The following is a 14,476-nucleotide window of genomic DNA, read 5'->3' on the forward strand; positions in this document are numbered from 1 at the left end:
ACTTGCGATTACACTTGCAGTGGAAGAGTGGAGGCATTGTCATTGAGGGAGCTAAGCATCCATTCCATAGGAAACCCTCTCACTTGTTAACCAACGCTTCTGGTAGTCCGGTATGGCAGTAAACGTGAGACGGTTCATCCAGAGCTGTAGAGAATGCACCCTATCCAAGAGTTCCTGACACCTGCCAGAAGGGAAGCTCCTCCCACTCCCGATGCCCAATCGACCATGGTCACACCTTGGAGTTGACTTCATAACAGACTTACCCCGGTCCTCTGGTAATACTTGCGTTTTTGTGGTGGTGGGTAGATTTTCTTTGTAAATCCTGCCGTCTGATTACTCTGAAAGGTTCTGATTACTCTGTTGTTTCATCACATGTTCAGATACTATGGTATCCCGAAGATATCGTTTCCGACAGATGACCCTAGTTTATATCCAGAGCATGGAAGGTATTCTTCAATCTCCTCGGTGTGACCGTATGTCTGTCATCAGGCTCAAACTCACAGTCTAATGGGCAAACCAAGTGCAAGATCTAGCAAATCGGGAGATTCCTACGCACCTTTTGCCACAACCATCAGGAGAAGTGGAGCCAGTACCTCTGTTGGGCCAAGTACGCCGAAGCTCCCGATGCCAGCCTCCCACCAGGTTAACACCATTCCATTTTGTGCTTGGTTACAGCGACAGGGTCTGTGACGCAGCTCATCATCAGCTCTCGAGAGCCATACAATGCCAGAAAATCCATGTGGATGCCCAGTGGAAGGAAACCCTGCAATACCATCCCAGACAAAAAGTATCCCATTCAAACAGGCCCAGGTCACTCCCCTACTTAAGAAGCCCACATTAGACCTCGCTACTACAGACAGTTACAGACCTGTCTCTCTCCTCCCTTTTATTGCCAATACACCTGAAATGGCAGTTTTCAACCAGGTGTCTTCCTACCGATCCCAGAACAAACTACTGGATGACAAGCAGTCTGGCTTCAAAACAAAGCACTCCACTGAGACTGCACTTCTATCGGTCACAGAAGCACTGCGGCTAGCCAAGGTGAAATCTTAATCCTCGGCCCTGATTCTGCTAGACTTATCTACAGCGTTTTACACTTTTAATCACCAGATACTGCTCTCCGCTGGTTCAAAGCCTACCTCTTAGCAGATCCTACAGTGTGTCATGGAGGGACTAGCGTCCACTGCTCACCACGTGATCGCTGGGGTCCCTCAGGGACCGCTGCTTTTCCATCTACACAACATCCTTGGGTCCCATCATTGTTATACTGACGACACCCGAATCTACATCTTATTTCACCCAGATGACACTACTGTAGCAGCTTGCATAACAGCCTGCCTAAATGACATCTCAGCTTGGATGAAAGAGCATCACCTCCAGCTGAACCCTGCCAAGACAGAACTACTCTTGATTCCGGCACACCCCATGGTCCGACACAATCTCACCATCCAACTTGGCAATACCACAATCACTCCTTCCAAAACAGCCAGGAAATTCAGAGTCATATTTGATGAACAGCCATCCTTCAATGATCACACTGATTTGTTTTGCAAAACAAACAAAAATCCATGTTCTTTTCCTAAGCATCTTTTTTTATGTATGCTGCAGGTTTTCTTATTACCAAACAGGGTTTTGCATTGTACCACAATCAAAAGCAACAGTAAGGGCCTGTTCATACTTGAAGTTCGGTTCGTTTGGTACTTTTGGTCTGGACCAAAAAAAAGATATATATATATATTCCTGGTTCGCTTAGCGTTCACGCTGGCATTTTAACACCGAACCAAAGATTCAGAACCTAAAAGCACAGGGGTAAGGCTACAACCTGATTGGTCTTGGCTTCCATGATGTGTATCATTCGACGGAACTCTGAATATTAATAACAATGATACATGCTGTGACAAACATGCTCGTTTCTGTCCTCATATTGTGGTATTTTTGTCAGCTCCGAGCACACGATGACCTCAAAACATTTCTACATGAATCAAATCAGCGTCATTAATTCCTGCATGTACAAACAAAGATCTGCTGCTAGAAGACGGCGGGTTGCCCTCGGCTCATTTTGCTTTGCACACACCTCTCTTCTCCCTGTACAATCATGTGATTATTAGGGTCGCATCTGGTGACATCACATCCTGTTTTTTGTTTCGATCCGATGCCTTTGGTCCACGTTGCATTTGTATTACAATCGAATTGTATTACCATCTTTTCAGCGGTCTCGGCCCGCTTGTTTGGTGCACACCAGGGTTCAGGTGGCAGCGTTCACACTACACAAATAAACCGGATCAACATCGCAATTGCACCCGAGTTTGTTTTAATCGAACCAAACATGGCATACATTGTGCATGTTACAGAAATTTGTAAGTGGACATCAAATCCAGAGGGGGATTGTCAGTGACCATTAAGGTACTGATACGTTTTATACAATTGGACAATATATGATGTATAATACAGTATACTGGCATACATAAATCACTGTTATTTGTATTAATTTACATTTATTCATTTGGAAGACGCTTTTATCAAGTAGTTTTTTTTACAGTGGCACATTACTGCAGAGCAATCAGGGGTTAGGTGTCTTGCTCAAGGGCACTTCAGTCATGACCTGCTTAGAACCGGCAACCTTCTGATCACAAGCCCAACGCTCTAACCATTAGGCCAAGTTCCCTTCTTCTTTGTTGGCCTCTGTGTGACGTCGTGTCAGTATTTAGTTTGTTTTGCCCCCAGGTGGGAAGTGTTTATTTTCCAGTTTGCATATTTAGTCCTGTCAGTGTTTTTTCCCCCATCGTGGGTGTTTTTGTCATTTATTTTCTTAAAGGCTTGTTAACCCCTTCACCAGTGCCTGAAATTGTGTTCTTCCAACCTCACTCGTGACACAGCTTTACTAAATTGAGACGTTGTTTCCGGGTTAAAGTTGGAATTTCCGCGATTACGCGAAGTTAGCCTAATTCCTCTTCAAATAACAAATCAACTAATTTGCCAACTAAAGATTTGCAAAATTACAATATTATTATTATAAATACATACTGATACGTTTATTTACAGCTTACCTTTGCACAGTTTTACAAAAAAATAAGTTTCAAGTGTGGTATTAGTATACTTCTTGTATTAGTATAATACTGTATCTAGACTGGGATTATAGGTCAAATACAACCTTTTTAAAGTGTACTTTCTGTCTTACTTTTATCTGCTCTCCAGTACTTTTATTAACTAAAAATTTGGTCAATGTAGTGTCAAGCAGTAAACTTGAAAAAGTACACTACTCTAAATTGCCCCGACCCCTGACTTGTGTTGTGTATCGATCAATTTGTGTATAGACTTGTGTATGGATTATCTGGATCTTGCCATAAATGTTGCCTTGGATGCTGGAATGGCATTTAAGGGATATTTCACCCAAAACTAAAATATCTTTGATAATTTACTCACTCTTAGATTGTTCCAAACCTCTATAAATGTCTTCGTTTTGCTAAACACAAAGGAAGATATTTGAAAGAATGTCAGGTACCAAACAGATCTCATCCCCCATTGACTCCAATAGTAATTATTTTCTCTACTATGGATCTGTTTGGTTACTGGTTGTGTTCAGCAGAACAAAGCCATTTTTACAGGTTTGAAACAATTATTCAAACTTAAAACATTCATTTTTGTGTAAACTATATGTTTAAGAATTAAACAATAAATAAACAAGCATGCTACTAGTACATTGATATGAGTATACAGTACTTGCTTTTTTAAGTATAAAGTGAAATATACTTGAAGTGTATTTAAGTATACACAGAAATGAAAATGGTCTCAATTTACTCGTCCCAAAGTTCTTCAAAGTCTGTATACATGTATTTATTCTGATGAACACAGAGAAAAATGGAAGAATGCTTATAACCAAACAGTTATTGTCCACCATTGACTACCATAATAGGAAAAATTACTTTCAATATTTTTTCTTCTGTTGAACACCAAAGAAGATATTTTGAAGAATGTAGGAAAGCAAACAGTTTGGGGCACTTTTGGCCTCCATGATATTTTTTCCTACTATGGTGGTCAAGAACTGTTTGGTTACAAGCATTCTTCCAAATATATTTCTCCGTGTTCAACAAAACAAAGAAATTTACACAGATTTGGATTTGTAATTCGGATTTGTAACACAATAGATTTTAAATACATATATGATCTCATTTTATTGAGCTGTTGAGCAAGATCCTAGCCTGACCTCTCACACTTTTGACAAGAAATCTAGTGATGTTTCTCTCATCCGTTCTCCATTGATAAACTTCACAGAGCCAAGAAAGACAGCAGGAGAAGTTCAGTTACCTCATCATATCCAGATCACAGGAAGAGAAGACTCAGCAGAATGAGGGTTTTGATATGGGCAGACTCACGGCACAAGTCCGTCGTAGACCCAGACATGTTCAGTGTCAGCTCTGTTGCTCTGATGGAGAACTCAAACAAGTGGCCGTAACAGCCCGTCATCATGGAAAGTATGAAACACATTCATTTCACCAATCTCTCAGATTTCATCCAGCTATATGTTCTGTATCAGATTAGACTCTTTTGTCTGTTTTATGAAGATGTGTGTCATATTTGATTTTCTTGTCCTGTCTTACAGAGACATGTACAGATGCGCCAGAAACAGTGACTGGGGAGATCTGTTGCCAATGTTTCATGAGGATGATGACACTAAAATTAATGACAATCTTTGAAGTTAATCTATTAATTCTGTATTATTATCATTTCTATTTTCAGTCAAAGCGATTTGATCTTTGTGATATTTATTTGCAAATAAACAAGTTCATTATTGCAGTCTATTTTTTCTCTGTATTGCACTTTATTGTTCTCACAAAAGAAATATGTTGTCGCTATGAATTGAAAACATAACTGTGTATGAAAATGTATCAATATTAAACAGTCAAATCCTGGTTACAATCCAACCTTTTATATTTCATTATGAAGACCTTATAAAGCCACATACAATAATGCTTCAGACCTTACTGAATCTTTTGTGCTGCTTTTCTGCACAATATAACTACAAATATAAAAAGAGCAGAGGGAGAGTCCTAGTGTGACATTACTCATCTGGTCAGATGAAGTCCTATGAGGACAAATGCTAAACACATAAACAAAACCTCTACACTGAGCCTCCTTCTGTGTCGCGTGGACTTAAAACCTAAAATTCAGGTTTTCTGTTCTGGGGACTTTTAATTTGTATCTGTTTTATTCCTGCTCTAGTTTGTAGTCCTTTGTAGTTTCTTGGTTCCCCATTGATTAGTCTTAGCTGTTTCTCATTTGATCATTTGCACCTATTAGTTCTGCTTATTTAAATCACAGTGTTTCCTCACTCACTTGTCTGATATTGTTGTTTTCGGTTCAGTCCCCTGGGTTATCGTCTTTTCTAGTGAGTTATTTCCATCATAGAGCCAAAAAGCGGAGGGAGAGTAGTCTGAATTGGGTTCTAGCACCGTATGCTAGCTCACACATCGCACTCGTTACGCCAGCCGCGAGCGTTTCCAAGTCGGCGCGGATCGCATCGGTTGACCCGCTGAACTTTGCGCAACGATCAACGTCTCGTGCGAGGACACCGCGCTGTGACCCGTGTTTCTGTGCGCTCGCTCATCCGGTCGGATGGTGTCCTGCGAGGACAGCGATTGGCTCTTGTCTCAGACCTTCCCCGAGGTGATTGGTTGAGTGATGAACACTCAGTTCGTGACCTCTACAGTGAACTTCCTTCCGCTCGATAGGGAGGCGTCTAGCGCCGTGTTTATATACCGGGCAAGTGTGACTACCTCTATGAGTGGTGGTGATGGGGAAGAACGTGACGTGTCCATAATTGTGACCTTTATGCTGGAGCAGTTTGAATTAATAACTGGTGTTATTAGGACGAATAAGTTGTTTTGAAAGACTTTTATTAATTAGTTTGAGCTCCAAGTCCGAGAGTGATGGAATATGGTAATTGCTGTGCAGTGATTGGTCAAACTACTTCTTAGTTGTAACTCCTCCCATTCAAACATGTCACAGGAATCCTGTTGAATTAAATCAAATCCCTTCATTTGGTTTTTTAAGTGTTTGGCTCCAAAATGACATAATTCTTTTTATATTCTTTCATATATTAATGTTTTTATTGTGTTATCATGTTTTATAGTGTTTTATTTTGTTAGTTAGCTGTATGTTTTGTGTTATTGTGGCTTAACTGCATTTTAGTTTATATTAAAGCCACAATATGGAAGAATTTTGTTATGAAATATCCAAAGAATGACTTGCACAGTGTGATGTATTTCATGCAGTTGTGCACTTACATTATCCCAAATGTTCCCAAGAATGTGCAAATCCAGAGAAATTACTATTTCAAATAATGGTCCGTCCCTTGTCGCCCTTCTATATGTCGCATATCAGCGACTCCGCAATTCCCTCAGTTTCCGGTTGTAAAATTAATTCATTATCTCGTCCGTGATCTCTATAAGCCTCTGGATGGTGATAACTTCATGTCCCATAATTCCGCTCTACTACTTAACGTCATTTAGCTTCGCCTTTTGTTGTTGTTTGGAAAGTGCACCACCGTCTAGCGGTCCAAATTTACACATTGTGGCATTAATTGTAATGCACAATAAAAAAACATGATTTTAGAAAAATTCTCATTTTGGAACCAAACTCTTCATATCATACTTTACAAATTACACATTATAAAAATAGTTTATTTGTTGCATACAACGTGTGTCATGTTGACTTTAATAATTTTGAGATGCCACGTTTCTATACGTTGGAAAGAAGCGCAACGGGTGAGTTATTTCCATCATAGAGCCAAAAAGCGGAGGGAGAGTAGTCTGAATTGGGTTCTAGCACCGTATGCTAGCTCACACATCGCACTCGTTACGCCAGCCGCGAGCGTTTCCAAGTCGGCGCGTATCGCATCGGTTGACCCGCTGAACTTTGCGCAACGATCAACGTCTCGTGCGAGGACACCGCGCTGTGACCCGTGTTTCTGTGCGCTCGCTCATCCGGTCGGATGGTGTCCTGCGAGGACAGCGATTGGCTCTTGTCTCAGACCTTCCCCGAGGTGATTGGTCGAGTGATGAACACTCAGTTCGTGACCTCTGCAGTGAACTTCCTTCCGCTCGATAGTGAGGCGTCTAGCGCCGTGTGTATATACCGGGCAAGTGTGACTACCTCTATGAGTGGTGGTGATGGGGAAGAACGTGACGTGTCCATAATTGTGACCTTTATGCTGGAGCAGTTTGAATTAATAACTGGTGTTATTAGGACGAATAAGTTGTTTTGAAAGACTTTTATTAATTAGTTTGAGCTCCAAGTCCGAGAGTGATGGAATATGGTAATTGCTGTGCAGTGATTGGTCAAACTACTTCTTAGTTGTAACTCCTCCCATTCAAACATGTCACAGGAATCCTGTTGAATAAAATCAAATCCCTTCATTTGTTTTTTTGAGTGTTTGGCTCCAAAATGACATAATTCTTTTTATATTCTTTCATATATTAATGTTTTTATTGTGTTATCATGTTTTATAGTGTTTTATTGTGTTAGTTAGCTGTATGTTTTGTGTTATTATGGCTTAACTGCATTTTAGTTTATATTAAAGCCACAATATGGAAGAATTTTGTTATGAAATATCTAAAGAATGACTTGCACAGTGTGATGTATTTCATGCAGTTGTGCACTTTCATTATCCCAAATGTTCCCAAGAATGTGCAAATCCAGAGAAATTACTATTTCAAATAATGGCCCGTCCCTTGTCGCCCTTCTATATGTCGCATATCAGCGACTCCCCAATTCCCTCAGTTTCCGGTTGTAAAATTAATTCATTATCTCGTCCGTGATCTCTATAAGCCTCTGGATGGTGATAATTTCATGTCCCATAATTCCGCTCTACTACTTAACGTCATTTAGCTTCGCCTTTTGTTGTTGTTTGGAAAGTGCACCACCGTCTAGCGGTCCAAATTTACACATTGTGGCATTAATTGGAATGCACAATAAAAAAAACATGATTTTAGAAAAATTCTCATTTTGGAACCAAACTCTTTGTATCATACTTTACAAATTCCACATTATAAAAATAGTTTATTTTTTGCATACATCGTGTGTCATGTTGACTTTAATAATTTTGAGATGCCACGTTTCTATACGTTGGAAAGAAGCGCAACGGGTGAGTTATTTCCATCATAGAGCCAAAAAGCGGAGGGAGAGTAGTCTGAATTGGGTTCTAGCACCGTATGCTAGCTCACACATCGCACTTGTTACGCCAGCCGCGAGCGTTTCCAAGTCGGCGCGGATCGCATCGGTTGACCCGCTGAACTTTGCGCAACGATCAACGTCTCGTGCGAGGACACCGCGCTTTGACCCGTGTTTCTGTGCGCTCGCTCATCCGGTCGGATGGTGTCCTGCAAGGACAGCGATTGGCTCTTGTCTCAGACCTTCCCCGAGGTGATTGGTTGAGTGATGAACACTCAGTTCGTGACCTCTGCAGTGAACTTCCTTCCGCTCGATAGTGAGGCGTCTAGCGCCGGGTCTATATACCGCGCAAGTGTGACTACCTCTATGAGTGGTGGTGATGGGGAAGAACGTGACGTGTCCATAATTGTGACCTTGCTGGAGCAGTTTGAATTAATAACTGGTGTTATTAGGACGAATAAGTTGTTTTGAAAGACTTTTATTAATTAGTTTGAGCTCCAAGTCCGAGAGTGATGGAATATGGTAATTGCTGTGCAGTGATTGGTCAAACTACTTTTTAGTTGAAAACTCCTCCCATTCAATCATGTCATAGGAATCCTGTTGAATAAAATCAAATCCCTTCATTTGTTTTTTTAAGTGTTTGGCTCCAAAATGACATAATTCTTTTTATATTCTTTCATATATTAATGTTTTTATTGTGTTATCATGTTTTATAGTGTTTTATTGTGTTAGTTAGCTGTATGTTTTGTGTTATTATGGCTTAACTGCATTTTAGTTTATATTAAAGCCACAATATGGAAGAATTTTGTTATGAAATATCTAAAGAATGACTTGCACAGTGTGATGTATTTCATGCAGTTGTGCACTTACATTATCCCAAATGTTCCCAAGAATGTGCAAATCCAGAGAAATTACTATTTCAAATAATGGCCCGTCCCTTGTCGCCCTTCTATATGTCGCATATCAGCGACTCCGCAATTCCCTCAGTTTCCGGTTGTAAAATTAATTCATTATCTCGTCCGTGATCTCTATAAGCCTCTGGATGGTGATAATTTCATGTCCCATAATTCCGCTCTACTACTAAACGTCATTTAGCTTCGCCTTTTGTTGTTGTTTGGAAAGTGCACCACCGTCTAGCGGTCCAAATTTACACATTGTGGCATTAATTGGAATGCACAATAAAAAAACATGATTTTAGAAAAATTCTCATTTTGGAACCAAACTCTTTGTATCATACTTTACAAATTCCACATTATAAAAATAGTTTATTTGTTGCATACACCGTGTGTCATGTTGACTTTAATAATTTTGAGATGCCACGTTTCTATACGTTGGAAAGAAGCGCAACGGGTGAATTATTTCCATCATAGAGCCAAAAAGCGGAGGGAGAGTAGTCTGAATTGGGTTCTAGCACCGTATGCTAGCTCACACATCGCACTCGTTACGCCAGCCGCGAGCGTTTCCAAGTCGGCGCGGATCGCATCGGTTGACCCGCTGAACTTTGCGCAACGACAACGAGCAACGTCTCGTGCGAGGACACCGCGCTTTGACCCGTGTTTCTGTGCGCTCGCTCATCCGGTCGGATGGTGTCCTGCAAGGACAGCGATTGGCTCTTGTCTCAGACCTTCCCCGAGGTGATTGGTTGAGTGATGAACACTCAGTTCGTGACCTCTGCAGTGAACTTCCTTCCGCTCGATAGTGAGGCGTCTAGCGCCGGGTCTATATACCGCGCAAGTGTGACTACCTCTATGAGTGGTGGTGATGGGGAAGAACGTGACGTGTCCATAATTGTGACCTTGCTGGAGCAGTTTGAATTAATAACTGGTGTTATTAGGACGAATAAGTTGTTTTGAAAGACTTTTATTAATTAGTTTGAGCTCCAAGTCCGAGAGTGATGGAATATGGTAATTGCTGTGCAGTGATTGGTCAAACTACTTTTTAGTTGAAAACTCCTCCCATTCAATCATGTCATAGGAATCCTGTTGAATAAAATCAAATCCCTTCATTTGTTTTTTTAAGTGTTTGGCTCCAAAATGACATAATTCTTTTTATATTCTTTCATATATTAATGTTTTTATTGTGTTATCATGTTTTATAGTGTTTTATTGTGTTAGTTAGCTGTATGTTTTGTGTTATTATGGCTTAACTGCATTTTAGTTTATATTAAAGCCACAATATGGAAGAATTTTGTTATGAAATATCTAAAGAATGACTTGCACAGTGTGATGTATTTCATGCAGTTGTGCACTTTCATTATCCCAAATGTTCCCAAGAATGTGCAAATCCAGAGAAATTACTATTTCAAATAATGGCCCGTCCCTTGTCGCCCTTCTATATGTCGCATATCAGCGACTCCGCAATTCCCTCAGTTTCCGGTTGTAAAATTAATTCATTATCTCGTCCGTGATCTCTATAAGCCTCTGGATGGTGATAATTTCATGTCCCATAATTCCGCTCTACTACTTAACGTCATTTAGCTTCGCCTTTTGTTGTTGTTTGGAAAGTGCACCACCGTCTAGCGATCCAAATTTACACATTGTAGCATTAATTGGAATGCACAATAAGAAAAAATTGATTTTAGAAAAATTCTCATTTTGGAACCAAACTCTTTGTATCATACTTTACAAATTACACATTATAAAAATACTGTGTGTCATATTGACTTTAATAATTTTGGCAATTACATTGTGTCTGTTTTTAGCGTCAATGTACCGCGGAGCCTCTAGTCCAGGCAAACTTCTTGAAAGGTTCTCCTCACAGAAAGCATCCGGGTGTGACGAACCTCAAAACGGTGTGCCTGCCCGAACCGCTGCAGCAAGCGGCGCTCTCCGTCTTACGAGGTCAGAATTGTTCATGTTAACCATTTCAAAAAGCACATAATCATGTCTCAATCGACTAACTGCGAACGGAAATGGTGATTTTAGGGGCGGAGGTAAAAGATCTGACTGAAAGGGCACAAAAACTGACAAACTTCCTTTGGAGCAGGAAGCGGGCAGTGGAACCCTCACAACTCCGGGAGAAAGCCCTCCTTCTTGAGAGGAAATATCTGGATAAAGAGAGGGATAGCCAGAACGGTGGGTTCTATATGATGAAGATGATTATGATGGATAATGTTTGGTTTAATGTGAATTGAAGACCATACTCAAACCTTTGAACAAAACCTTTTTTTCAGACGTTGGTGACCGTGAGCTAGAGGCTCGAATTAAAAAGAATGTGTTATCAGAACTGAGACGAACAACATACCACAGGACTGTTCTCAGGTAAAGTTTATGTATATGCATTATTGGATGCATTTATGGCATGTTTCTAAGTATGTGTTTCCCCTCTAGATATGATGAAGAGCTTGGCTTGCTGTACATGGCTGCTAGACTCGCTGGTGGTTATGCTGCTGTCATCAGAGCATTAAATGAGGTATTTCTTGCTCATTAAGTGTGTTTTTAATGATAGTTTGTATACAGACATACGGTAAACACCCTCTCTAATCTGTCTATATGTCACTGATGTTTCTTCTAGATAAAGAAGAGAGATCCTTTGTTTGTACCGTCTTCGCTCCTGGACTTTGGATCAGGACTTGGTTCGGGTGCTTGGTGAGTAAGATATAGTATAACAACAGAATTCTGTCATAAATTCATCAAAACCTCCAAGTGGCATACATTGAAAAGTAATAAACTATATAAAGTGTATTAAATCATTTTCTTTTCGTAAAGTAGACTATGTTTAATGTTTTCTTCTTTCATTCAGGGCGTCACACTCACTCTGGGGAGACAGTTTGAAGGAGTATGTTTGCGTGGACAGCTCGGGAGACATGAACACATTAGCAGAACAGCTGCTAGGAGGTCATTTCCAATGACTTAAACATCTGGTATAGTTATATTCACTGACGAAACTGTGTTTCATGAGCTGTGTTTGTACCAAACAGGTGGTGAGGAAATGGATAATCCAGTGATCAAACACGTATATTTCCGTCAATTCCTCCCTGTTTCTCCAAAGGTATCTTTAGATGCTATACTCGATACTCACATATAGCCTAGATAGTGCACTGCTTCACACAACAGTATATAATGAAGGTTTCTCATTTCCACAGGTTCAGTATGATCTTGTGTTAGCTGCTTTCTCTTTGTCAGAAATAGCAACGCTGAACGAGAGACTGAACGCTATTTACACTCTCTGGAGAAAAACCAACTCCTACCTTGTGAGTTATGATGCTTGAGTTGAAGCAGAACATTAAAGACTAATTTCGGTTATTGATGATAGTGTGATATTTCTAAATGCCATTCTTGATGCTTTGTACAGGTACTTGTGGAGAATGGAACCAAAGACGGTCATCAAATTCTTATGGAGGCCAGAAATGCTTTACTGAAGGTATACTAGTGATATGCAATGTACAGCTTGTATACTACTGTATATACATTTTGCGGTGTTAATAACATTTACTTCATATTGCTTTTCTAAGTGTTTCACTTTCTTTTTGAACTGACGATTAGAAGTATGATGTGATTCTTTGCACCAAAGGCAGTCTCATTCCCTGTTAAGAAACTAACAGAAGTATATTTTCCTTCATTCTTTGTAACTGTAGGGAGAAGAGGAGGTTATACATGACATGAGGAGACCAGCTGTTTTTGCCCCTGTGCGTCACTAAACCCATCCTTACTATCCGTATCGCAGTGTGATATATTGTTATAAAGTTTTATTTTCATTATTTTCAGGGCTGGTTCATTTTGTCGTCCGTCTTTATTTTACAGTGCACTCATGAGCTGCTTTGCCCCAAGTTGATCAAGCAATCTGTAGTTCCCTGTAACTTCATCCAGTTCTACTATTCTCTGCCTTTATCCAGGGTAAGTCAACTATAGCTAATTTGTTTAGAGATGCACCGCACCATACATTATGGGCCGATTTATGGTCATTTTTAATGTTATCGGTATCGTCCGATAATTTAAATGTAGATTAATATGTAGATACTGTAGAACGGCCATATAACAGTTATCGGCTTCCAATGGTAAAGAATTATCAGTTATTGTTACCGGCCAAATTTGTACATAAACATATCCCTACATGTTTGCAATGTGCATTATAAAATGCATCCATACTCACTACCATTCCTTACTTTCAAGTGTGATATTAGTATACTTCTTGTATTAGTATACACTGTAATGGATTTTTGTCATTTGACTGCAATATAGTAAAATACTGTGAAACAATAACAGTATAATACTGTATCTAGACTGGGATTATGAGTCAAATACAACCTTTTTGAAGTGTACTCTGTCTTCCTTTCATCTGCTCTCCAGACCTTAAAAGTGTACTTTTATTAACAAAAAATTTGGTAAATTTAGTGTCAAGCAGTATTGAAAAAGTACACTACTCTAAATTGCCCCGACCCCTGACTTGTGTTGTGTATGGATCAATTTGTGTATAGACTAATATGTATGGATTATCTGGTTCTTGCTATAAATGTGCCATGGATGCTGGAATGGCATTTAAGGGATATTTCACCCAAAACTAAAATATCTTTGATAATTTACTCTCTCCTAGATTGTTCCAAACCTCTATAAATGTCTTCGTTTTGCTAAACACAAAGGAAGATATTTGAAAGAATGTCAGGAACCAAACAGATCTCATCCCCCATTGACTCCAATAGTATTTATTTTCTCTACTATGGATCTGTTTGGTTACTGGTTGTGTTCAGCAGAACAAAGTCATTTGTTTCTCTCATCCGTTCTCCATTGATCAAACTTCACAGAGCCAAGAAAGACAGCAGGAGAAGTTCAGTTACCTCATCATATCCAGATCACAGGAAGAGAAGCAGAATGAGGGTTTTGATATGGGCAGACTCACAGCACAAGTCCGTCGTAGACCCAGACATGTTCAGTGTCAGCTCTGTTGCTCTGATGGAGAACTCAAACAAGTGGCCGTAACAGCCCGTCATCATGGAAAGTATGAAACACATTCATTTCACCAATCTCTCTGATTTCATCCAGCTATATGATCTGTATCAGATTACACTCTTTTGTCTTTTTTTATGAAGATGTGTGTCATATTTGATTTTCTTGTCCTGTCTTACAGGGACATGTACAGATGCGCCAGAAACAGTGACTGGGGAGATCTGTTGCCAATGTTTCATGAGGATGATGACACTAAAATGAATAAGAATCTTTGAAGTTCATCTATTAATTCTGTATTATTATCATTTCTATTTTCAGTCAAAGCGATTTGATCTTTGTGATATTTATTTGCAAATAAACAAGTTTATTATTGCAGTCTATTTTCTCTCTGAATTGAACTGTATTGTTCTTACAAAAGAAAGATT

The 14,476-nt window shown here is 39.7% G+C and overlaps 3 protein-coding genes across 4 annotated transcripts in view; 2 read left to right on the forward strand and 1 right to left on the reverse strand.

The window, feature by feature from the left end:
- LOC306891785 (ribosome assembly protein METTL17, mitochondrial-like) overlaps window positions 1–4,930 on the forward strand; it is a 30,396-nt gene extending 25,466 nt beyond the window's left edge. The window contains exons 13-14 of one of the 2 annotated variants that reach the window (XM_079452316.1): window positions 4,273–4,472; window positions 4,601–4,930. In XM_079452316.1, the coding sequence (XP_079308442.1) occupies window positions 4,273–4,472; window positions 4,601–4,694 (294 nt within the window). In that variant the 3' untranslated portion in view covers window positions 4,695–4,930. The remainder of the gene's footprint in view (window positions 1–4,272; window positions 4,473–4,600) is intronic. The other variant, XM_079452315.1, reaches the window with a different exon arrangement.
- The window catches only part of parp2 (poly (ADP-ribose) polymerase 2), a 35,915-nt gene extending 30,298 nt beyond the window's left edge, over window positions 1–5,617 (reverse strand). The window contains exon 1 of the mRNA XM_079452301.1: window positions 5,475–5,617. The gene's annotated coding sequence lies outside the window, so the exon portion shown is untranslated. The remainder of the gene's footprint in view (window positions 1–5,474) is intronic.
- Window positions 5,618–6,991: 1,374 nt separating this feature from the next.
- Window positions 6,992–14,326, forward strand: LOC306892493 (ribosome assembly protein METTL17, mitochondrial-like; the record flags this gene model as incomplete). The annotated part of the gene is made up of 14 exons (XM_079453622.1): window positions 6,992–7,138; window positions 10,871–11,009; window positions 11,094–11,243; window positions 11,342–11,429; window positions 11,499–11,580; window positions 11,683–11,756; window positions 11,911–12,005; window positions 12,089–12,159; window positions 12,254–12,361; window positions 12,463–12,531; window positions 12,746–12,796; window positions 12,912–13,004; window positions 13,910–14,103; window positions 14,233–14,326. The coding sequence occupies 14 exons, from the start codon at window positions 6,992–6,994 to the stop codon at window positions 14,324–14,326; spliced, it is 1,455 nt and encodes a 484-aa protein (XP_079309748.1).
- Between the last annotated feature and the right edge of the window lie 150 nt (window positions 14,327–14,476).

Source organism: Barbatula barbatula (assembly GCF_947034865.1).
Source record: "Barbatula barbatula genome assembly, chromosome: 3".
NCBI classification, from domain to species: domain Eukaryota; kingdom Metazoa; phylum Chordata; class Actinopteri; order Cypriniformes; family Nemacheilidae; genus Barbatula; species Barbatula barbatula.